Here is a 22,515-nt window from a genome sequence, read left to right as displayed (position 1 = left end):
CCTGGCTGACTATATCTGGTTCCAATCAGAAACAGCTCATTAAAAAATAATCAAATCAAACAAATCATTCTTCATACAGCAATTTATTTGAGTCAACTTGTGGCTATGCTAACTTTTCCTTGTTTTTAGTACCAATCAAACAAATCATTCTTCATACTGCAATTTATTTGAGTCAACTTGTGGCTATGCTAACTTTTCCTTGTTTTTAGTACCAATCAAACAAATCATTCTTCATACTGCAATTTATTTGAGTCAACTTGTGGCTATGCTAACTTTTCCTTGTTTTTAGTACCAATCAAGCTCATTATTTTTCTGGTCAGCTCAATAATTTTTGGTTTAAACTTTTTTAGTGATTTTGAAAAACAGCTTCGAATGAATGATTGCATTTTTAAAAAAAAACTTATTTGCACCAATTTACTCGATAGAAATTGAGCTTTATTGAGAAGTGAGGAGAAGGCAGCTGCTTTCTGATTGGCTGCGATGACTGGCTGCCCTGTTGGTCTGCTGAGATGTAACATGCGTCTTCTCTCTTTTTGGATGGTGGTGGTTGCTTCTTCTGGCCTCCATTGCGATGGCATCATACAGTCATTCCTCTGCTCCGACAATGTTCGACTGACGTATACATTGGCCTACAGGTAAGAGACAGATTCTATTTCAGAGATATTTAAACCAGTAGAAGCCCCGTGTTATAGCCTGTGAGAAAACTAACTTCTGAGAGCATAGATGGTATGAGGAAAGTAAGTCTAAACAGTTTTTTCAGATCAAGCAGTTTTTCTAATCAAGCGAACTCCGGTTGATTAACTCGAAACTCAAGACGATTTGGATTTATTCAATTCATTTACGATTCAAAAATGAATCGAAGTTGCCACTACTTCTACTAAAAGCGCAACAAGACAAAAACACCGTACCCGGGTTGACCAAAAATGCTCATCATACAATTCTCATAAATGGGAAATTTCTTTTCATACAAATTCATACTATTCCATACGTACAGAAAATTGTATGAAAACTTTATAATAAGCATTTTCCCAGAAATGGAAATTTTATGATAGGTGTTTTCTCCATAAACCAAAAAGTTGTTTTTTGTTCATAAATTATTTTCTGAAAAACTTTTGGGCTGTGTTTGCATCCGAACACAAGTTACAAAGACCTTGATTACTCAAAGCACCAAAGGTTGGACGGTCTTACATTAACTCTGCAGAAAAAACTACCAGTATTGTCCGGTGTGATTTTATCCTGGGGGATTTTATCCTGGGGGATTTAGTCCTCGAGCGGTCTTCCTGATGTCTTTCACAAATGATATAACAGAAGTAACAAAATGCTTTTAATTTTTGGCAAAATTTTTGAGTGATGATTATTTTAAATTTTTGAATTTTCAAATTATCAGACATTGATCAAGGCATACATAAACACGCCACAAAAGAAATAGGAATTTTCAGCGTTTTTGAAAAAAAAAGTTTTGAGTGAAAAGTAAAAAAAGCCAATACTATCGTATCCAGGACTACGTTATGTACACAAAAAATTGTATTAAATTTTTGTTATTTGGAATTGTATGATAAGCATTTTCGGTGTATGGAGGTCAACCCAAGTACTTTGTTATTCTTAAACTTAGTTATTAATAAAATTGAACGATAATTCATTTCAAGATGAGTTGGTTCTTTCTTACTTTTTCCCCCGAAAATGAAAACACACAAGCATGTTTGCTTCAATCGACTTTCAGTTTGTCCCATTTTTTGAAGTGAACTCGCTAAACATTTTGACAGTTTTCCGCCCACCGGCAATATCGATTACGAAGAAATATCACACTCAAAAAGTGATCACAGTCGCAACTTCTTTTCGACAGCGAAACTGAGAGATCAATTTTTGCACAGCAGCATATAAAAATGTTTTCCCAAACTGTAATCATACCCGAATAAATCTAAGGGATTTTTCTCAGAGGCTTGAATTCAAAACTGTACCCTGTTTTTTAATATTTTACAGCAAAAGTTTTTTGGCTGACCGAACCTAAATTTTTTCTTAAACTTTTTTGGGCACCAATCTGGAGGGGACTGCGCGCTTTTCTTTCAAAATCTTTAAGCACAGTGTCTAATAACGTCAACTTTGTTGTGTTTTTTTTCCTGCGGCATTTTGATTTGGCTTTCATAGACAGCAGAATAAAACCTAAAAATCATTATCAGAAAAGATCGAAAAAAACAAGAAATATCTATGAACAAATTTTGAAAATCAGTGAAAGAAAATTCTAGATCTTTCCTTAGATTGTAAAAAAGGGTCCAGAGATCTATACAAAAAGCAACTAAATAAAATTTTAAGGAAACTTTCAGCAATAAATGCAAGTTTAGGTGCGATAAGATCCAATAGTTCGTATGTAAATCAAATAGTGAAGGCATTAAGCCACGAAAGAAGAAAACAGACAAAATGTAAAAACTCTCACCATCAAAAACTTTCAAACAATTGAAAGGTTTCTTGGGCTCAATACACCATCTCACAAGATAAACACCAATTTCAGCAAAACGAGCTTAAGCACTAAAACCACTCTCAAAAAAAACACCAACAAACACAAAAAACACTAGATTGGAAACCGGATCCTAAAACCGCTTTCAATTAAAAATTAGAACTCGTATCTGAAACAACTGAAAACGAACTTTTCAATCAAAACTTAGATGCCCGCGTAGTCTACGACCCATCGGCATTTGGTTTACGAGCCGCACTTCAGCATTTTCCAGAAGAAAGTTGGGTAGACTTAGCATACGCTTCGAGATTCTTAACATCACTAGAGGTAAAATGATCCGTAATTGAATTATAAGTGCTGGGGGTCGTATGGGCAGTAGAGCACTTCAAATACTTCTTATACGGGACAACCTTCACACTCATCACAGATCATCAAGCTTCAATCAGCGCAGTAAACAACAGTGAAAGATCAAAAACCAGCAAAAGCAGGCTCACTACACGGATCGATCGATTGATCTCATTCATTTTTGACAGGAAACACTTATCGGGGAGAAAAATGGGTTTAATGGGCAATTCTACGCAAACTAGCCAATCAGAGTCGAACACCGAACCGACTAATCAAAACGCGGGCGGAAAAATAGAGGAAACGAACTACTCAATTGCTTTTTCAAGCGCATTTCGAACAATTCAGTCATGCCACATGCGGGTAGAAAAAACGAAACAAATTGATAACTTAACCCAACTCAGACTCAAAAATCAGCTATCTACAGAAAAAAACGCAGGAACAATGAACTTATCAATGTCCCAATTATTAATATGAATCAAAAATAGAATAACAAGGGATTCAAGGGAAGATTCATCCCAAATACGGCAAGAACAGGAGGCAGAGGAAAACAAAAGCAACCACAGACACCACGCGGAAGGAAGAAAACCAGAAATAATTTCAAAAGGAGTGTCAGACAGGAAAGACAGTTTTTAAGACCCAAAATGGCACTGCCGAACAATCACAACAACATATTGTCATCACAACTAGAAATTGTCATCACAACTAGAAATTGTCATCACAACCAATCTCGACAAAACCTGTACTGAAAACACAAGATACAGGAGACACAAAAAATTGTGTAAAGACTCAAAAATTCCCAAAATTTGTCTTTTTGGAAAACCCGATCAGCCCGGTCAGCGATATAGATGACGAGAGAACACAAATACGACCTACGCAAAAAGCCAAAAGGAAAAATTCCTCAGCTACACAAACGACCACAAAACAGACAAAGTCACAAACACAAACAATTGAAATTAAGTCACAACATCAAGACGTAGATTCTGAAACAGAATTGACGAGCAATAGGTATACCGTGTGAGTCGAGTAGACCCGACCCAACAACACACAGAAGAGACGACCTCAAACGAAGCAGCACCAACAATTAGGTACCACACTCACCAACTCAAAGCCAGCCACGAAATGATTGTAGCGGTGGAACTTAACACACTCACCTCGAAATGTTTTAGGACTAACTTAAGGGACACTCCACCCCACCCCAACCCCTCCCGATTATTCAATTTTATTTTGCGATTACAAAATAGGGCCGGGCCGGCTGTACAGTGCATTGTTTGATGCACAGTTTCAACAATGTCAATGCATGTATATGTTGCACGCATATATATGCGACGACGAAAAACGACAAGAAATTGGAAAATTTTCAAGAAGGAAAGAATTGAATTGAACTAAACTCATGAATACGAAAACTTGGAAATATTATTCTCGAAAACTGTTTTTAGCTCTTGAAACAAAATAAGAAAACTAATTAAAAGTAAAAACTTGAGATAAAACAGATTCCAAATAATTCGAGTTTACACCTTTTGTTTCAGCATCCCCACCCTTAAAGAATGGGGTTTGACGAAGACCGAGTGTTTCGACCGCTTGTACAAATTCAGTGACTTCGCCCAAAGCATAGTTTACTGTCCCGCCCACCATTTCTGTGGCACAAACATAACCGTCAATTTCCTAAACAGTTTCCGTAAGTCACAAGTTTTCTCTACGTTCCTGCTCACATTTACGACAACAAATGCTATTTATTCTGCCAGTTTAATTGTTTCTGCGCCTTTGAAATGTATGAGGCCACGGGTCGCGTTGGTAATTTTACGTTCAGATTTATGTTCAGAGTCCAAAAAAAAATGTTCCTGTTTCTACTAAGTCTGAATGTCCAAATATAGTTCGAATAAACACCCTGTTGTACTCTTTTCCAGATGTACTCTTTTCCTTTCAGCTTCTGTGACCAAAAGCGACATGCGGGAGTGCAATGTGTACGCCACTTCAATCTGGGGTTGCGAAGAGATAGAGAAACTAATCCAGGACAGCGAAGTGAACGAGTGTGCCAAACTCATGCAGGGCTGTGGTCCCTGTGAGAACTTCGTGGGGGGATACTGGTGCAACTGTGTCACTGGCTTCCAGCCGGACTTTGCCGAGCAGAACTGTCTAGACGTTGACGAGTGTCTTGAGGACCCTTGCGACATCAATGGTTATATACCAAACTCATTACCAATGGTTATATACCAATCGCACATGATTTAGAAAATTTTTTTTTTCACTCCGGAAGAACTTTGTCTTCAGCGCATTACAAAATATTACGCAACCTTTTTCAGCGAATCTTCGAGATGTTACAAAAATTGCTCATATTGTTTCGGATAGCATGATTTGGGATGCTATGGGCTGACACCGGGAACATCTAATGAAATAGAGCCAATCATTTTGTTATTTGAGACTGCCCTAATTGTGTTTTGAATGGAGGGTTTGATGACGTGAGATGGATCACCGCCCTGTTGAAACCAAAGGGGAGCAAGTTTCTGAAAAGCGTCCGGTCGCTTTAATTATATCCCCCTTTTGCAAGTTTGAGAATCTAAACAATTACTAGCATTCGTTATTATGTTTAAGAATCTCATATGCTTAATCGTTGCTTTATTTCTTTATAGGGGGGATATTCCTTAACTATATTTACCCGAGGAGGGATGTAGCAAAAGAGATGCAACCGTCCTAAGAAGTGGCATTTATTCACACTGATTGAACAAATACTTCTTCTCTAGGCTATTGTGAGAACAACGTGGGATCCTTCGAGTGCTTCTGCAACCAGGGCTACCAGGGAAATGGGTTCAACTGTTCCGACTTCGACGAGTGTGTGCTGAGCGAGTCCTGTCACTGGAGGGCCCACTGCACCAACCATCCAGGCACCCACAGCTGTGCCTGTTTCGCAGGGTTCGAAGGCGACCAATGTGTGGATTTAGACGAATGTGAATTGGGCCAAGATAACTGCAACCCCAATAATTCTTTGTACGCTATCATTTCAATAATTGTTGAAAGCCACTTAGCGTTTAAGTCAGGTAAGAACCAGGAGTTTTTCAACAAAAAATAAAAATTAGATACAGATATTTTTCATCGAATAACTTTTTGGTCGATGTACTTTTCTATGAAAAAAAATAGTCTTCGGAAATCGCTCTTTCATTCAATTTCAATGAGAATGAACCAAAGTTACAAGAACGGTATTAAAAGTTCACTGATATCAGTGTCTTTTTCCGTCGCTCTTTTCCGTCAAAATTTTACAAAAAAGTAGGGATAATTATTTACCACAATAATACATTAATTGTTTGGCTCTTTTGCACCCCCCTCGCCATCCGAAAGTTTTAATTGCATAGTTGTTTTACGGTTTTACGTGTTATGGCTAAATCAGTGACTTTACGATGTAACATATAAAAAAATGTGTTCACAATAGTTAGTTTGTTCACCATGCCAAATTTCATTGCATTATGTAAAGCTATTTTGAACTTAGTTTCAAATGTGGGGGAGGGAGTACAAACGAGCCAAATATTTTGGCACGCATCATGCCTTGTTTCAGCTGCCTCAACACAGATGGTTCCTTCGACTGCTCATGCATGGCCGGTTTCTTCAAGAACGACCTGGGGTCCTGCGACGAGCAGAACGAGTGTCTCCTCCCCGAGAACAGCTGTCCCCGCAACTCGGACTGTCTGGACCTGGTGGGGGACTACGGGTGCAGATGTCACGAGGGGTGGAAGGGAAACAAGCTGGGCTGTGTGGACATTGATGAGTGCTTCGAACTGGAGGATAATCCCTGTGGCGAACAAGCCAAGTATGCCAGAAACTTATATTTCATTCAGATTTGTGCAACATCGACAAAAGAATCCGGTGGTAGATTGTGAGGTGGTGCGGAGGGGGGAGGGGGGGGGGAGGCGTTGCTTCTGTTTTTTCTTATAAGAACAGTTAAATACTTGTTAAAGTTTTCCGTATTTTATAATATTTTGAAACTTTTGAAACTGAAAATATATTATCGCGAGTTAGGGGCTTGCTGTCAATAGCTAACAAATTTGCTGTTTTTTCATTTTGCTTTTTACAATTAACTCTTTCTTTTGATTCGCATTTGTCGCCAAAAAAGTCTAACTAATTAATTTTAAAAAAGTGTAAGTGAATAGTTTTTATAAATGAATGGGCGCACTTTTTATCCAGGTGCAACAACTCAGTGTTTCCGTATGAGTGCAAATGCTTTGAGGGGTTTGGCCCAGAACAACCCTGTCCAGATATCGACGAATGCCAGCTTGAAATGGTATGTTCCAATATCATTACTACCCACAGTCTTGCAATTACTAATTATAGCAAAATAAAGTCTCTCAAATACAAATTTAAGTTAACAAAGTCTTCTTTTTTGTTTCAGTGTCATCCCAGCGCCGATTGTACCAATTCGCGGGGTAATTTTACATCTTAAGATATTCAAACTTCAAAACGTTAAAGAAGACTAAACTTTACCTAGTCTGTGAATCGGCCGTGTTTGGAATTTCTTCATGATTTTCATATGTAGCATTTCTTTTTTTTCCGACTTTCGTAATAAAAGTAACGGAATATTTGTGCTCGGGTTGGTTTTTTTGCTCCAGACGATTTTTTTCAACTTGCCGTTTTGACGGAATTTGTCGAAAGGTATTGTTGTCCAGAGCTTAAAATTGAAAAAATAATTCACCTGCGATCATTTTTTTCAAAGGTATAGGGGTTTAAAGATTGCCATTTTGGCCGATTAGGGACAATTGACGCGCGATATATTTCGCGTTATTAACGCGTATGCGGAGATTTAATCCGTCTTAGAAATCGTTTCAAATTGATTTGTTAATGGGAGCGAAATCGACTACTTTGTACTTTATATGGCGTATGGGAGGATGATTTTAACAAATTCCTTTTATTTTTTTATACATTTAATTTTTTGATGTTATTACTGCTCGATAGACCTTAAAAGGCAGTCGGAACATTCAGGGTTTTGCCCTGATACGAGCAGCTTTGTTAATATATTGTCTTTTTTCATAATATACAGGCCGTAGATCAGAACAAACATTTTGCAAACCCTTGTTTTGGAAGTAGATTCGAAGAAGACTGCTCGTATGGGAAATTTCTCGAACTATCAGCTGTCCTTCAATTTTGATGAAGTAGTTGTTCAGTGAAAAAATTGAGCAATTGCACAAAAAATAGAAATTTCGATTTTTCGTTAGAAAACGGAATAGTTAAGCTCTGAGGTCTTTTTTGGTCAATTTTCACCAATCAAAATAATAGCTTTCTTTTCAATCAACACTTTTAATACCCCATTGAGGATGTCGACTTCTTGAGTTCTGGTGGTTTGAAAATTGCCAAATTGGCCACGTTCTGGACAAAATTATGAGCTATTTGAAGAATTTATTCTTAATGCTGAGAGCGTAACGTTTTTTTTTTATGTGTGGAAAAATACCCCGCACCACAAACTTGTTCCAAAGTGAATTGAGGCTAGCTAATTGGTCGTATTTTTTCGTAGAACTCAAAATTTCTTATTTTGATATTGTCCAAAATGTATAGGTTTTCAGTATTTCCCCAAAAAAAACTAAAAGATATGATTTAGGGGGCAGACGGAACATTCAAGACTTTGCCCTGATAAAAGAGAAATTTAGTTTGTATTTTGTCTTCTTTTTATCGCACAATGCGCTATGTTTAGTGTTTTCGCTTGTTACAAATTGCTGTCTCACGATTGATAAGAACGAATCGCTTGCCTCAATTCCATCTGGAATGATTTTGTAGCCGTTTGAAGTCACTGCTTACGCTTTAGAAACTTGAAATCTAAGAGCGTCCTAATTGTCCAAAGTTGGAGTTTTTACATCTTTTTTCTAAGAAATTGTTTGCAAACGTTTTTTTGAGCTCATAGAGTTTGTCTTTCGAAATTCTCAAACTGTTCCAGCTAAAAAGTCAAAATTTAGTTAAGAATCGAAAATTCATTGGAAAAATTTATCAAATACAAAACAAAAAACTGTGCTTGTTGCAATTTTTTCTGCCAAAAAAATTCGGTTTATCAACCAACCATTTTTGACAAACTTTTTAAAACCAACGGAAAGTCTCAATGCCCTGCGCTCCAAAATTCTTGTAAAGTTTGGGTCATTTAACGCGCAATGTGATCGATCGAACTGATATCAGCTAAGTGATAAATTCACCTTGCTTTTATATTGTTAATAGCGCGAAACATATCGCGCTGTTAATTATCCCAAACTGGCCAAAATGGCAATCTTTAAACCACAATAATTTTGCTAAAAATGATCACAGGTGAAATATATTTTCAAATTTAAGCTCCGGACAACAATACTTTTATAAGAAAGTTTAGTCAAAAATGGCTAACTAAAAAGTCGACATTTGTCTGAAGAAAAAAACCACTCCGAGCACAAATATTCCTTTACTTTCGTTATGAAAGTCGTAACTATTTTTTTTTATTCGAGTAATCTGCTATCAACTGGTTCCTGAAATTTTATTAGTACACCTCCCTTCTCCTAACCCCCGCCCACCCGCACCCAAACACAAACACAAACACTCAAAATGTTTTTGAAAATTAGAAACAAAAGTTGATCTTTTTTATTTGATTTTTTTTTGGTGAGATAGATATGCCAAAACTTTCTGTACCATTTGCACAGCAGTTGGTTAGCCTTGTTCGTTCACACATTTGCCACTTATACGAATGTGTGTTGAAGGGAGCTTTATGTGTGACTGTGCCATTGGCTACGTGGAGTTGGGAGACCCAGAAGATCCCCCCGAGAACAAAAAGTGCGAGCCACCTCGTGAGTACGCCGATGACAACAGTCACATCAACATCTATCTGGAAATAAAACTTCAAGTTCAAATTTTGTTTTTTTAAAATAATTTTTCTCTTTCGAGAGAGAATATTCAGTAGAGTGATCAACTTAATTATAGAACAAATTGGGAATTGAAGAAAACCAAAAATAGAAAAAGCAAACTATTTTCTGCTCTGCTAGAAAGTGTTCTTGCATGCGGCAGTTTAAGCAAATATGTTTAATAGAGAGAAAACTTTACTGAGTGATTTGGTTTCTTTTTCTTCCGCTAGCGTACTTCTTCGATGAGGTGAAATACAGGAACCGTGAGCTGGAAAGGGGGGTGCACATCACGACACTGCAGCCGACTGCGGAGGACTCGTCCGAAGGACTGCACTTGCTGCACTTCTACACTCTCCCACCCCTCACAGACGACAAATACTTCGTCCGGCTCCAGGTCTACACCGGCACATACCACTACAGGTACCCTGCAACAGTCTTTCTCGGAGGGGGGAGGCATTGGATGTTATTGTTTTCGAATTTCCTCGAAAACCCTATGATGATTCAGTTTTTCCCAAAAAAATTCGCCCTCAGGCGAGCTTATGAACAAACTGTTGAAAAATGACGTTTTGTGGATTTTTTGATAAAATGTTGACAAACAAATCAGGTTTTTCTAAAGCGAACCACCCCCTTAAATTTAGTGTGCCAAAGACGACATTAGACATTCTTTGAGGTTGTTCAATCAATAATTGGTGTCGAATCAATCCTGGTCAACCAAAAACTCGGAAAAAATGGCAATCAGAATTGAGGTCGTATTTAAAAATTTTTGAAAAAGTTTGTATACTTGTTTTAGGGCGACCAAACTGATTTTCCGAACGCTCCCAGAACATAAACTCTCAATTTTGTCAATTTTTTTCTTGAATAGTACCAAAGGGGAGACCCTTTGGGTCGGCAGGGGGTCGAATCCCTAAGAGAAAAAGGAAGGCGTCCGCCCCATAACCCCGGCTATTTTTGTGACTGAGAATTGCTGCTTCGCCCTCACTTAACGAGCTCGGATCTTTGTGATCATCGAACTCCGCACCGGCCTTTCGATTGAATTGCGATGACCTTGTCACTTCACTGCATCTTCTTTTAGTTCTTCTACCACCAAAATACCCTTGAGCTGATACAGTCTTGGCAAAATTTGACCTTCTGTGTGTTATGTAGGAGGCTCATCAGGTCGTGGCCCACTAAGAGGTACTGGAGCAACACTTTCGATGTGTTCCTCATTGTGCCTTTTGGGGAGGAAATTGAGGACAACTTGGAACTGGAGAACAACAGAACCGATCTGTTCCAACTCAGAAATGGACAGTCCGACTTCTACGCCTGCTCGGCCGACTGTTCTCTAAGGTCAGTCCAATCTCTTCCGGTCTCTTTAGTTTTATTCTTTTCTTCCACTTTCTACTTGTTTTGTTAAGAAAATGAAATACATTCTTGGCAGATTGCATGTATATATTACATTGATTCCGGATTGGTAGAAACTATTTTGAATTCTTACTTTGAGTTTCGATCCTTATTCTATTTCTCCGAAGGTCAGTTTTTTGTAGTTGTTCCTGCGAGACAATTTTCTATCACTTGACCCATTTTTTTGTATTTTTACCAGGGTTTCGACTTCAACAAACTTCAAATAGGCTTCAAGTTCGTAATAGTGGGGTTTAGTTTAATTGGCTTCAAGTTCGTAATAGTGGGGTTTAGTTTAATTGGCTTCAATTTCCTATAGTGGGGTTTAGTTTAATTGGCTTCAAGTTCGTAATAGTGGGGTTTAGTTTAATTGCCTTCAAGTTCGTAATAGTGGGGTTTAGTTTAATTGGCTTCAAGTTCGTAATAGTGGGATTTAGTTTAATTGCCTTCAAGTTCGTAATAGTGGGGTTTAGTTTAATTGCCTTCAAGTTCGTAATAGTGGGGTTTAGTTTAATTGCCTTCAAGTTCGTAATAGTGCGGTTTAGTTTAATTGGCTTCAAGTTCGTAATAGTGGGGTTTAGTTTAATTGGCTTCAAGTTCGTAATAGTGGGGTTTAGTTTAATTGGCTTCAAGTTCGTAATAGTGGGGTTTAGTTTAATTGGCTTCAAGTTCGTAATAGTGCGGTTTAGTTTAATTGCCTTCAAGTTCGTAATAGTGCGGTTTAGTTTAATTGCCTTCAAGTTCGTAATAGTGCGGTTTAGTTTAATTGGCTTCAAGTTCGTAATAGTGGGGTTTAATTTAATTGGCTTCAAGTTCGTAATAGTGGGATTTAGTTTAATTGCCTTCAAGTTCGTAATAGTGGGGTTTAGTTTAATTGGCTTCAAGTTCGTAATAGTGGGGTTTAGTTTAATTGCCTTCAAGTTCGTAATAGTGCGGTTTAGTTTAATTGGCTTCAAGTTCGTAATAGTGGGGTTTAGTTTAATTGGCTTCAAGTTCGTAATAGTGGGGTTTAGTTTAATTGGCTTCAAGTTCGTAATAGTGGGGTTTAGTTTAATTGGCTTCAAGTTCGTAATAGTGCGGTTTAGTTTAATTGCCTTCAAGTTCGTAATAGTGCGGTTTAGTTTAATTGCCTTCAAGTTCGTAATAGTGCGGTTTAGTTTAATTGGCTTCAAGTTCGTAATAGTGGGGTTTAGTTTAATTGGCTTCAAGTTCGTAATAGTGGGGTTTAGTTTAATTGGCTTCAAGTTCGTAATAGTGGGGTTTAGTTTAATTGCCTTCAAGTTCGTAATAGTGCGGTTTAGTTTAATTGCCTTCAAGTTCGTAATAGTGGGGTTTAATTTAATTGGCTTCAAGTTCGTAATAGTGGGGTTTAGTTTAATTGCCTTCAAGTTCGTAATAGTGGGGTTTAATTTAATTGGCTTCAAGTTCGTAATAGTGGGGTTTAGTTTAATTGCCTTCAAGTTCGTAATAGTGGGGTTTAGTTTAATTGCCTTCAAGTTCGTAATAGTGGGGTTTAGTTTAATTGGCTTCAACTTCGTAATAGTGGGGTTTAATTTAATTGGCTTCAAGTTCGTAATAGTGGGATTTAGTTTAATTGCCTTCAAGTTCGTAATAGTGGGGTTTAGTTTAATTGGCTTCAAGTTCGTAATAGTGGGGTTTAGTTTAATTGCCTTCAAGTTCGTAATAGTGCGGTTTAGTTTAATTGGCTTCAAGTTCGTAATAGTGGGGTTTAGTTTAATTGGCTTCAAGTTCGTAATAGTGGGGTTTAGTTTAATTGGCTTCAAGTTCGTAATAGTGGGGTTTAGTTTAATTGGCTTCAAGTTCGTAATAGTGGGGTTTAGTTTAATTGCCTTCAAGTTCGTAATAGTGGGGTTTAATTTAATTGGCTTCAAGTTCGTAATAGTGGGGTTTAGTTTAATTGGCTTCAAGTTCGTAATAGTGGGGTTTAGTTTAATTGCCTTCAAGTTCGTAATAGTGGGGTTTAGTTTAATTGGCTTCAAGTTCGTAATAGTGGGGTTTAATTTAATTGGCTTCAAGTTCGTAAAAGTGGGATTTAGTTTAATTGCCTTCAAGTTCGTAATAGTGGGGTTTAGTTTAATTGGCTTCAAGTTCGTAATAGTGGGGTTTAGTTTAATTGCCTTCAAGTTCGTAATAGTGCGGTTTAGTTTAATTGGCTTCAAGTTCGTAATAGTGGGGTTTAGTTTAATTGGCTTCAAGTTCGTAATAGTGGGGTTTAGTTTAATTGGCTTCAAGTTCGTAATAGTGGGGTTTAGTTTAATTGGCTTCAAGTTCGTAATAGTGCGGTTTAGTTTAATTGCCTTCAAGTTCGTAATAGTGGGGTTTAGTTTAATTGCCTTCAAGTTCGTAATAGTGCGGTTTAGTTTAATTGGCTTCAAGTTCGTAATAGTGGGGTTTAGTTTAATTGGCTTCAAGTTCGTAATAGTGGGGTTTAGTTTAATTGGCTTCAAGTTCGTAATAGTGGGGTTTAGTTTAATTGCCTTCAAGTTCGTAATAGTGCGGTTTAGTTTAATTGCCTTCAAGTTCGTAATAGTGGGGTTTAATTTAATTGGCTTCAAGTTCGTAATAGTGGGGTTTAGTTTAATTGCCTTCAAGTTCGTAATAGTGGGGTTTAGTTTAATTGGCTTCAAGTTCGTAATAGTGGGGTTTAGTTTAATTGGCTTCAAGTTCGTAATAGTGGGATTTAGTTTAATTGGCTTCAAAATCGTAATAGTGGGATTTAGTTTAATTGGCTTCAAGTTCGTAATAGTGGGGTTTAGTTTAATTGGCTTCAAGTTCGTAATAGTGGGGTTTAGTTTAATTGGCTTCAAGTTCGTCATAGTGAGGTTTAGTTTAATTGGCTTCAAGTTCGTAACAGTGGGGTTTAGTTTAATTGGCTTCAAGTTCGTAATAGTGGGGTTTAGTTTAATTGCCTTCAAGTTCGTAATAGTGGGGTTTAGTTTAATTGGCTTCAAGTTCATAATAGTGGGGTTTAGTTTAATTGGCTTCAAGTTCGTAATAGTGCGGTTTAGTTTAATTGGCTTCAAGTTCGTAATAGTGGGGTTTAGTTTAATTGGCTTCAAGTTCGTAACAGTGGGGTTTAGTTTAATTGGCTTCAAGTTCGTAATAGTGGGGTTTAGTTTAATTGCCTTCAAGTTCGTAATAGTGGGGTTTAGTTTAATTGGCTTCAAGTTCATAATAGTGGGGTTTGGTTTAATTGGCTTCAAGTTCGTAATAGTGGGGTTTAGTTTAATTGGCTTCAAGTTCTTAATAGTGGGGTTTAGTTTAATTGGCTTCAAGTTCGTAATAACGGGGCTTAGTTTAATTGGCTTCAAGTTCGTAATAGTGGGGTTTAGTTTAATTGCCTTCAAGTTCGTAATAGTGGGGTTTAGTTTAATTGGCTTCAAGTTCGTAATAGTGGGGTTTAGTTTAATTGGCTTCAAGTTCGTAATAGTGGGGTTTAGTTTAATTGGCTTCAAGTTCGTAATAGTGGGGTTTAGTTTAATTGGCTTCAAGTTCGTAATAGTGGGGTTTAGTTTAATTGGCTTCAATTTCGTAACAGTGGGGTTTAGTTTAATTGGCTTCAAGTTCGTAATAGTGGGGTTTAGTTTAATTGCCTTCAAGTTCGTAATAGTGGGGTTTAGTTTAATTGGCTTCAAGTTCATAATAGTGGGGTTTAGTTTAATTGGCTTCAAGTTCGTAATAGTGGGGTTTAGTTTAATTGGCTTCAAGTTCGTAATAGTGGGGTTTAGTTTAATTGGCTTCAAGTTCGTAATTGTGGGGTTTAGTTTAATTGTCTTCAAGTTCGTAATAGTGGGGTTTAGTTTAAGTGGCTTCAAGTTCGTAATAGTGGGGTTTAGTTTAATTGGCTTCAAGTTCGTAATAGTGGGGTTTAGTTTAATTGGCTTCAAGTTCGTAATAGTGGGGTTTAGTTTAATTGGCTTCAAGTTCGTAATAGTGGGGTTTAGTTTAATTGGCTTCAAGTTCGTAGTAGTGGGGTTTAGTTTAATTGGCTTCAAGTTCGTAATAGTGGGGTTTAATTTAATTGGCTTCAAGTTCGTAATAGTGGGGTTTAGTTTAATTGGCTTCAAGTTCGTAATAGTGGGGTTTAGTTTAATTAGCTTCAAGTTCGTAATAGTGGGGTTTAGTTTAATTGGCTTCAAGTTCGTAATAGTGGGGTTTAGTTTAATTGGCTTCAAGTTCGTAATAGTGGGGTTTAGTTTAATTGGCTTCAAGTTCGTAGTAGTGGGGTTTAGTTTAAATGGCTTCAAGTTCGTAATAGTGGGGTTTAGTTTAATTGGCTTCAAGTTCGTAATAGTGGGGTTTAGTTTAATTGGCTTCAAGTTCGTAATAGTGGGGTTTAGTTTAATTGGCTTCAAGTTCGTAATAGTGGGGTTTAGTTTAATTGGCTTCAAATTCGTAATAGTGGGGTTTAGTTTAATTGGCTTCAAGTTCGTAATTGGCTTCAAGTTCATAATAGTGGGGTTTAGTTTAATTGGCTTCAAGTTCGTAATAGTGGGGTTTAGTTTAATTGGCTTCAAGTTCGTAATAGTGGGGTTTAGTTTAATTGGCTTCAAGTTCGTAATAGTGGGGTTTAATTTAATTGGCTTCAAGTTCGTAATAGTGGGGTTTAATTTAATTGGCTTCAAGTTCGTAATAGTGGGGTTTAGTTTAATTGGCTTCAAGTTCGTAATAGTGGGGTTTAGTTTAATTGGCTTCAAGTTCGTAATAGTGGGGTTTAGTTTAATTGGCTTCAAGTTCGTAATAGTGGGGTTTAGTTTAATTGGCTTCAAGTTCGTAATAGTGGGGTTTAGTTTAATTGGCTTCAAGTTCGTAATTGTGGGGTTTAGTTTATTGTCTTCAAGTTCGTAATAGTGGGGTTTAGTTTAAGTGGCTTCAAGTTCGTAATAGTGGGGTTTAGTTTAATTGGCTTCAAGTTCGTAATAGTGGGGTTTAGTTTAATTGGCTTCAAGTTCGTAATAGTGGGGTTTAGTTTAATTGGCTTCAAGTTCGTAATAGTGGGGTTTAGTTTAATTGGCTTCAAGTTCGTAATAGTGGGGTTTAGTTTAATTGGCTTCAAGTTCGTAATTGTGGGGTTTAGTTTAATTGTCTTCAAGTTCGTAATAGTGGGGTTTAGTTTAAGTGGCTTCAAGTTCGTAATAGTGGGGTTTAGTTTAATTGGCTTCAAGTTCGTAATAGTGGGGTTTAGTTTAATTGGCTTCAAGTTCGTAATAGTGGGGTTTAGTTTAATTGGCTTCAAGTTCGTAATAGTGGGGTTTAGTTTAATTGGCTTCAAGTTCATAATAGTGGGGTTTAATTTAATTGGCTTCAAGTTCGTAATAGTGGGGTTTAGTTTAATTGGCTTCAAGTTCGTAATAGTGGGGTTTAGTTTAATTGGCTTCAAGTTCGTAATAGTGGGGTTTAATTTAATTGGCTTCAAGTTCGTAATAGTGGGGTTTAATTTAATTGGCTTCAAGTTCGTAATAGTGGGGTTTAGTTTAATTGGCTTCAAGTTCGTAATAGTGGGGTTTAGTTTAATTGGCTTCAACTTCGTAATAGTGGGGTTTAGTTTAATTGGCTTCAAGTTCGTAATAGTGGCGTTTAGTTTAATTGGCTTCAAGTTCGTAATAGTGGGGTTTAGTTTAATTGGCTTCAAGTTCGTAATAGTGGGGTTTAGTTTAAATGGCTTCAAGTTCGTAATAGTGGGGTTTAGTTTAATTGGCTTCAAGTTCGTAATAGTGGGGTTTAGTTTAATTGGCTTCAAGTTCGTAATAGTGGGGTTTAGTTTAATTGGCTTCAAGTTCGTAATAGTGGGGTTTAGTTTAATTGGCTTCAAATTCGTAATAGTGGGGTTTAGTTTAATTGGCTTCAAGTTCGTAATAGTGGGGTTTAATTGGCTTCAAGTTCGTAATAGTGGGGTTTAGTTTAATTGGCTTCAAGTTCGTAATAGTGGGGTTTAGTTTAATTGGCTTCAAGTTCGTAATAGTGGGGTTTAGTTTAATTGGCTTCAAGTTCGTAATAGTGGGGTTTAGTTTAATTGGCTTCAAGTTCGTAATAGTGGGGTTTAGTTTAATTGGCTTCAAGTTCGTAATAGTGGGGTTTAATTTAATTGGCTTCAAGTTCGTAATAGTGGGGTTTAATTTAATTGGCTTCAAGTTCGTAATAGTGGGGTTTAGTTTAATTGGCTTCAAGTTCGTAATAGTGGGGTTTAGTTTAATTGGCTTCAAGTTCGTAATAGTGGGGTTTAGTTTAATTGGCTTCAAGTTCGTAATAGTGGGGTTTAGTTTAATTGGCTTCAAGTTCGTAATAGTGGGGTTTAGTTTAATTGGCTTCAAGTTCGTAATAGTGGGGTTTAGTTTAAATGGCTTCAAGTTCGTAATAGTGGGGTTTAGTTTAATTGGCTTCAAGTTCGTAATAGTGGGGTTTAGTTTAATTGGCTTCAAGTTCGTAATAGTGGGGTTTAGTTTAATTGGCTTCAAGTTCGTAATAGTGGGGTTTAGTTTAATTGGCTTCAAATTCGTAATAGTGGGGTTTAGTTTAATTGGCTTCAAGTTCGTAATAGTGGGGTTTAATTGGCTTCAAGTTCGTAATAGTGGGGTTTAGTTTAATTGGCTTCAAGTTCGTAATAGTGGGGTTTAGTTTAATTGGCTTCAAGTTCGTAATAGTGGGGTTTAGTTTAATTGGCTTCAAGTTCGTAATTGTGGGGTTTAGTTTAATTGTCTTCAAGTTCGTAATAGTGGGGTTTAGTTTAAGTGGCTTCAAGTTCGTAATAGTGGGGTTTAGTTTAATTGGCTTCAAGTTCGTAATAGTGGGGTTTAGTTTAATTGGCTTCAAGTTCGTAATAGTGGGGTTTAGTTTAATTGGCTTCAAGTTCGTAATAGTGGGGTTTAGTTTAATTGGCTTCAAGTTCGTAATAGTGGGGTTTAGTTTAATTGGCTTCAAGTTCGTAATAGTGGGGTTTAGTTTAATTGGCTTCAAATTCGTAATAGTGGGGTTTAGTTTAATTGGCTTCAAGTTCGTAATAGTGGGGTTTAATTGGCTTCAAGTTCGTAATAGTGGGGTTTAGTTTAATTGGCTTCAAGTTCGTAATAGTGGGGTTTAGTTTAATTGGCTTCAAGTTCGTAATAGTGGGGTTTAGTTTAATTGGCTTCAAGTTCGTAATTGTGGGGTTTAGTTTAATTGTCTTCAAGTTCGTAATAGTGGGGTTTAGTTTAAGTGGCTTCAAGTTCGTAATAGTGGGGTTTAGTTTAATTGGCTTCAAGTTCGTAATAGTGGGGTTTAGTTTAATTGGCTTCAAGTTCGTAATAGTGGGGTTTAGTTTAATTGGCTTCAAGTTCGTAATAGTGGGGTTTAGTTTAATTGGCTTCAAGTTCGTAATAGTGGGGTTTAGTTTAATTGGCTTCAAGTTCGTAATAGTGGGGTTTAGTTTAATTGGCTTCAAGTTCGTAATTGTGGGGTTTAGTTTTATTGTCTTCAAGTTCGTAATAGTGGGGTTTAGTTTAAGTGGCTTCAAGTTCGTAATAGTGGGGTTTAGTTTAATTGGCTTCAAGTTCGTAATAGTGGGGTTTAGTTTAATTGGCTTCAAGTTCGTAATAGTGGGGTTTAGTTTAATTGGCTTCAAGTTCGTAATAGTGGGGTTTAGTTTAATTGGCTTCAAGTTCATAATAGTGGGGTTTAGTTTAATTGGCTTCAAGTTCGTAATAGTGGGGTTTAGTTTAATTGGCTTCAAGTTCGTAATAGTGGGGTTTAGTTTAATTGGCTTCAAGTTCGTAATAGTGGGGTTTAATTTAATTGGCTTCAAGTTCGTAATAGTGGGGTTTAATTTAATTGGCTTCAAGTTCGTAATAGTGGGGTTTAGTTTAATTGGCTTCAAGTTCGTAATAGTGGGGTTTAGTTTAATTGGCTTCAAGTTCGTAATAGTGGGGTTTAGTTTAATTGGCTTCAAGTTCGTAATAGTGGGGTTTAGTTTAATTGGCTTCAAGTTCGTAATAGTGGGGTTTAGTTTAATTGGCTTCAAGTTCGTAATAGTGGGGTTTAGTTTAAATGGCTTCAAGTTCGTAATAGTGGGGTTTAGTTTAATTGGCTTCAAGTTCGTAATAGTGGGGTTTAGTTTAATTGGCTTCAAGTTCGTAATTGTGGGGTTTAGTTTAATTGTCTTCAAGTTCGTAATAGTGGGGTTTAGTTTAAGTGGCTTCAAGTTCGTAATAGTGGGGTTTAGTTTAATTGGCTTCAAGTTCGTAATAGTGGGGTTTAGTTTAATTGGCTTCAAGTTCGTAATAGTGGGGTTTAGTTTAATTGTCTTCAAGTTCGTAATAGTGGGGTTTAGTTTAATTGGCTTCAAGTTCGTAATAGTGGGGTTTAGTTTAATTGGCTTCAAGTTCGTAATAGTATGGTTTAGTTTAATTGGCTTCAAGTTCGTAATTGTGGGGTTTAGTTTAATTGTCTTCAAGTTCGTAATAGTGGGGTTTAGTTTAAGTGGCTTCAAGTTCGTAATAGTGGGGTTTAGTTTAATTGGCGTCAAGTTCGTAATAGTGGGGTTTAGTTTAATTGGCTTCAAGTTCGTAATAGTGGGGTTTAGTTTAATTGGCTTCAAGTTCGTAATAGTGGGGTTTAGTTTAATTGGCTTCAAGTTCATAATAGTGGGGTTTAGTTTAATTGGCTTCAAGTTCGTAATAGTGGGGTTTAGTTTAATTGGCTTCAAGTTCGTAATAGTGGGGTTTAGTTTAATTGGCTTCAAGTTCGTAATAGTGGGGTTTAATTTAATTGGCTTCAAGTTCGTAATAGTGGGGTTTAATTTAATTGGCTTCAAGTTCGTAATAGTGGGGTTTAGTTTAATTGGCTTCAAGTTCGTAATAGTGGGGTTTAGTTTAATTGGCTTCAAGTTCGTAATAGTGGGGTTTAGTTTAATTGGCTTCAAGTTCGTAATAGTGGGGTTTAGTTTAATTGGCTTCAAGTTCGTAATAGTGGGGTTTAGTTTAATTGGCTTCAAGTTCGTAATAGTGGGGTTTAGTTTAAATGGCTTCAAGTTCGTAATAGTGGGGTTTAGTTTAATTGGCTTCAAGTTCGTAATAGTGGGGTTTAGTTTAATTGGCTTCAAGTTCGTAATAGTGGGGTTTAGTTTAATTGGCTTCAAGTTCGTAATAGTGGGGTTTAGTTTAATTGGCTTCAAATTCGTAATAGTGGGGTTTAGTTTAATTGGCTTCAAGTTCGTAATAGTGGGGTTTAATTTAATTGGCTTCAAGTTCGTAATAGTGGGGTTTAATTTAATTGGCTTCAAGTTCGTAATAGTGGGGTTTAGTTTAATTGGCTTCAAGTTCGTAATAGTGGGGTTTAGTTTAATTGGCTTCAAGTTCGTAATAGTGGGGTTTAGTTTAATTGGCTTCAAGTTCGTAATAGTGGGGTTTAGTTTAATTGGCTTCAAGTTCGTAATAGTGGGGTTTAGTTTAATTGGCTTCAAGTTCGTAATAGTGGGGTTTAGTTTAATTGGCTTCAAGTTCGTAATAGTGGGGTTTAGTTTAATTGGCTTCAAGTTCGTAATAGTGGGGTTTAGTTTAATTGGCTTCAAGTTCGTAATAGTGGGTTTTAGTTTAATTGGCTTCAAGTTCGTAATAGTGGGGTTTAGTTTAATTGGCTTCAAGTTCGTAATAGTGGGGTTTAGTTTAAGTGGCTTCAAGTTCGTAATAGTGGGGTCTAGTTTAATTGGCTTCAAGTTCGTAATAGTGGGGTTTAGTTTAATTGGCTTCAAGTTCGTAATAATGGGGTTTAGTTTAATTGGCTTCAAGTTCGTAATAGTGGGGTTTAGTTTAATTGGCTTCAAGTTCGTAATAGTGGGGTTTAGTTTAATTGGCTTCAAGTTCGTAATAGTGGGGTTTAGTTTAATTGGCTTCAAGTTCGTAATAGTGGGGTTTAGTTTAATTGGCTTCAAGTTCGTAATAGTGGGGTTTAGTTTAATTGGCTTCAAGTTCGTAACAGTGGGGTTTAGTTTAATTGGCTTCAAGTTCGTAATAGTGGGGTTTAGTTTAATTGCCTTCAAGTTCGTAATAGTGGGGTTTAGTTTAATTGGCTTCAAGTTCATAATAGTGGGTTTAGTTTAATTGGCTTCAAGTTCGTAATAGTGGGGTTTAGTTTAATTGGCTTCAAGTTCGTAATAGTGGGGTTTAGTTTAATTGGCTTCAAGTTCGTAATAGTGGGGTTTAGTTTAATTGGCTTCAAGTTCGTAATAACGGGGTTTAGTTCAATTGGCTTCAAGTTCGTAATAGTGGGGTTTAGTTTAATTGCCTTCAAGTTCGTAATAGTGGGGTTTAGTTTAATTGGCTTCAAGTTCGTAATAGTGGGGTTTTATTTGGAGTACTGTTTCTGTTGCAGCAGCTACCTGCTGAAAGTGTGTGACCTCGGCTACTACATGTCTCTCTTCACTGGAGCAGACTCCAAGTGCACCTCAGACATGGAGGGGGTTGTGACGTCACTGCAGTTCTACAACACTCCATGAGACAATACGATGATGAACAGACTACAAATAATGATGTGACAAGGGGAAAAACTCTAACTTCTAAGCTACTACTAATTCAGTAGAGTGTGTACAACAGAGTGTGGGGAGGGGTCCCCGTTCTCCTTGTCCAAGTTTACCAAAAAGTTCTATTTATAGTTTCTTTTTTTTTCGGATAAACATTTTCGGATAAAAAATTAAAACTGAAATGAGTGATACTTGCAAAAAAATGGTCAGACAAAAATGGTAGCAAATCTTTTCAAAAACTGACCATTTTGTCAAGGTGTTTGTATGTATGTGTAATGAGTGTGTGTGTGTGTGTGTGTGTGTGTGAATTTCGGAAATTGCAGATTGTATAATACTTATAATTGCGTCTGTAATTATCCCATCATCTTCTGGAGGGTAAAAAAAATATTATAAAATTCTATTTCAATTCAGTTAATTTATTTATAATTTTAACTCACTATAATAGCCATTAGTAGTATATGTTGGAGCAACTCATTCCTTGGGGCACGGACACTCATGTAATAAAATAGGCTAGAGATTTAGAGAACCGCGCCATATGTATCAAAGAGTGAATAGGTTGCCCAAAACTTTAAGGTTGCTTATAGGCTTCCCCATGTAGTAAGGTTTCAGATGTAATTTTCAAAAATTTTGGGCGTCCAGATTCCTAATTTACCAAAAAAGCACTTTGTAAGACTCTATACTGCAATTTATGGGAGTCTATGAATTAGGATAAGGTGCTTTTCTTGATAGGTAAGCTTCAGTTGATAAGCTTCAGAGAAAAAAATAGTTTCGAAATTTTTCCAAAGAAATTTGTCACATTTGTTATTCCCCGAATATTTCTTGGTACTTCCATAGAAATAATACTTAAGAAAATAATATATAGAAAACCTTACTGTCACTTTGAGTTCCACACGGAGAATTGTTTACTGAAACAGATTTAGTGAGCTTTGGCAACAGAAATATTTATAAAACCTTGCTCAATTTGTCAAGCGTAAAATCAACTCTCAAAGGGTTGAAAATTACTAACC

At 36.8% G+C, this 22,515-nt stretch overlaps 1 protein-coding gene across 2 annotated transcripts; it reads left to right on the top strand.

Moving 5' to 3' along the window:
* On the top strand, positions 1 to 21,906 carry LOC134842001 (fibulin-5-like). Of its 2 annotated transcripts, XM_063858139.1 has the most exons (12): positions 1 to 288; positions 447 to 635; positions 4,321 to 4,469; positions 4,719 to 4,970; positions 5,533 to 5,776; positions 6,339 to 6,590; positions 6,965 to 7,061; positions 7,170 to 7,203; positions 9,481 to 9,567; positions 9,852 to 10,041; positions 10,765 to 10,947; positions 21,361 to 21,906. In XM_063858139.1, exons 2-12 carry the CDS (start codon positions 481 to 483, stop codon positions 21,482 to 21,484), a joined length of 1,767 nt encoding a protein of 588 aa, XP_063714209.1. In that variant the 5' UTR covers positions 1 to 288; positions 447 to 480; the 3' UTR covers positions 21,485 to 21,906. The 2 variants fall into 2 exon arrangements, with proteins under 2 accessions (XP_063714209.1, XP_063714208.1); XM_063858138.1 differs by having other exon boundaries at positions 1 to 635.
* The last annotated feature ends 609 nt before the right edge of the window (positions 21,907 to 22,515 follow it).

This window comes from Symsagittifera roscoffensis, chromosome 3 (assembly GCF_963678635.1).
Source record: "Symsagittifera roscoffensis chromosome 3, txSymRosc1.1, whole genome shotgun sequence".
In the NCBI taxonomy this organism is placed as follows: domain Eukaryota; kingdom Metazoa; phylum Xenacoelomorpha; order Acoela; family Convolutidae; genus Symsagittifera; species Symsagittifera roscoffensis.
Note: the sequence above shows the minus strand (reverse complement) of the source record. Positions and strands in the feature narration are given on the sequence as shown.

Excerpts from the sequence above, each read along its gene's own strand:
- LOC134842001 (XM_063858139.1), top strand. The coding sequence starts at position 481 with ATGACTGGCTGCCCTGTTGGTCTGCTGAGATGTAACATGCGTCTTCTC. Across the intron at positions 4,470-4,718 it reads CAATTTCCTAAACAGTTTCC|CTTCTGTGACCAAAAGCGAC; the intron begins GTAAGTCACAAG and ends TTTTCCTTTCAG. Across the intron at positions 9,568-9,851 it reads CAAAAAGTGCGAGCCACCTC|CGTACTTCTTCGATGAGGTG; the intron begins GTGAGTACGCCG and ends TTCTTCCGCTAG.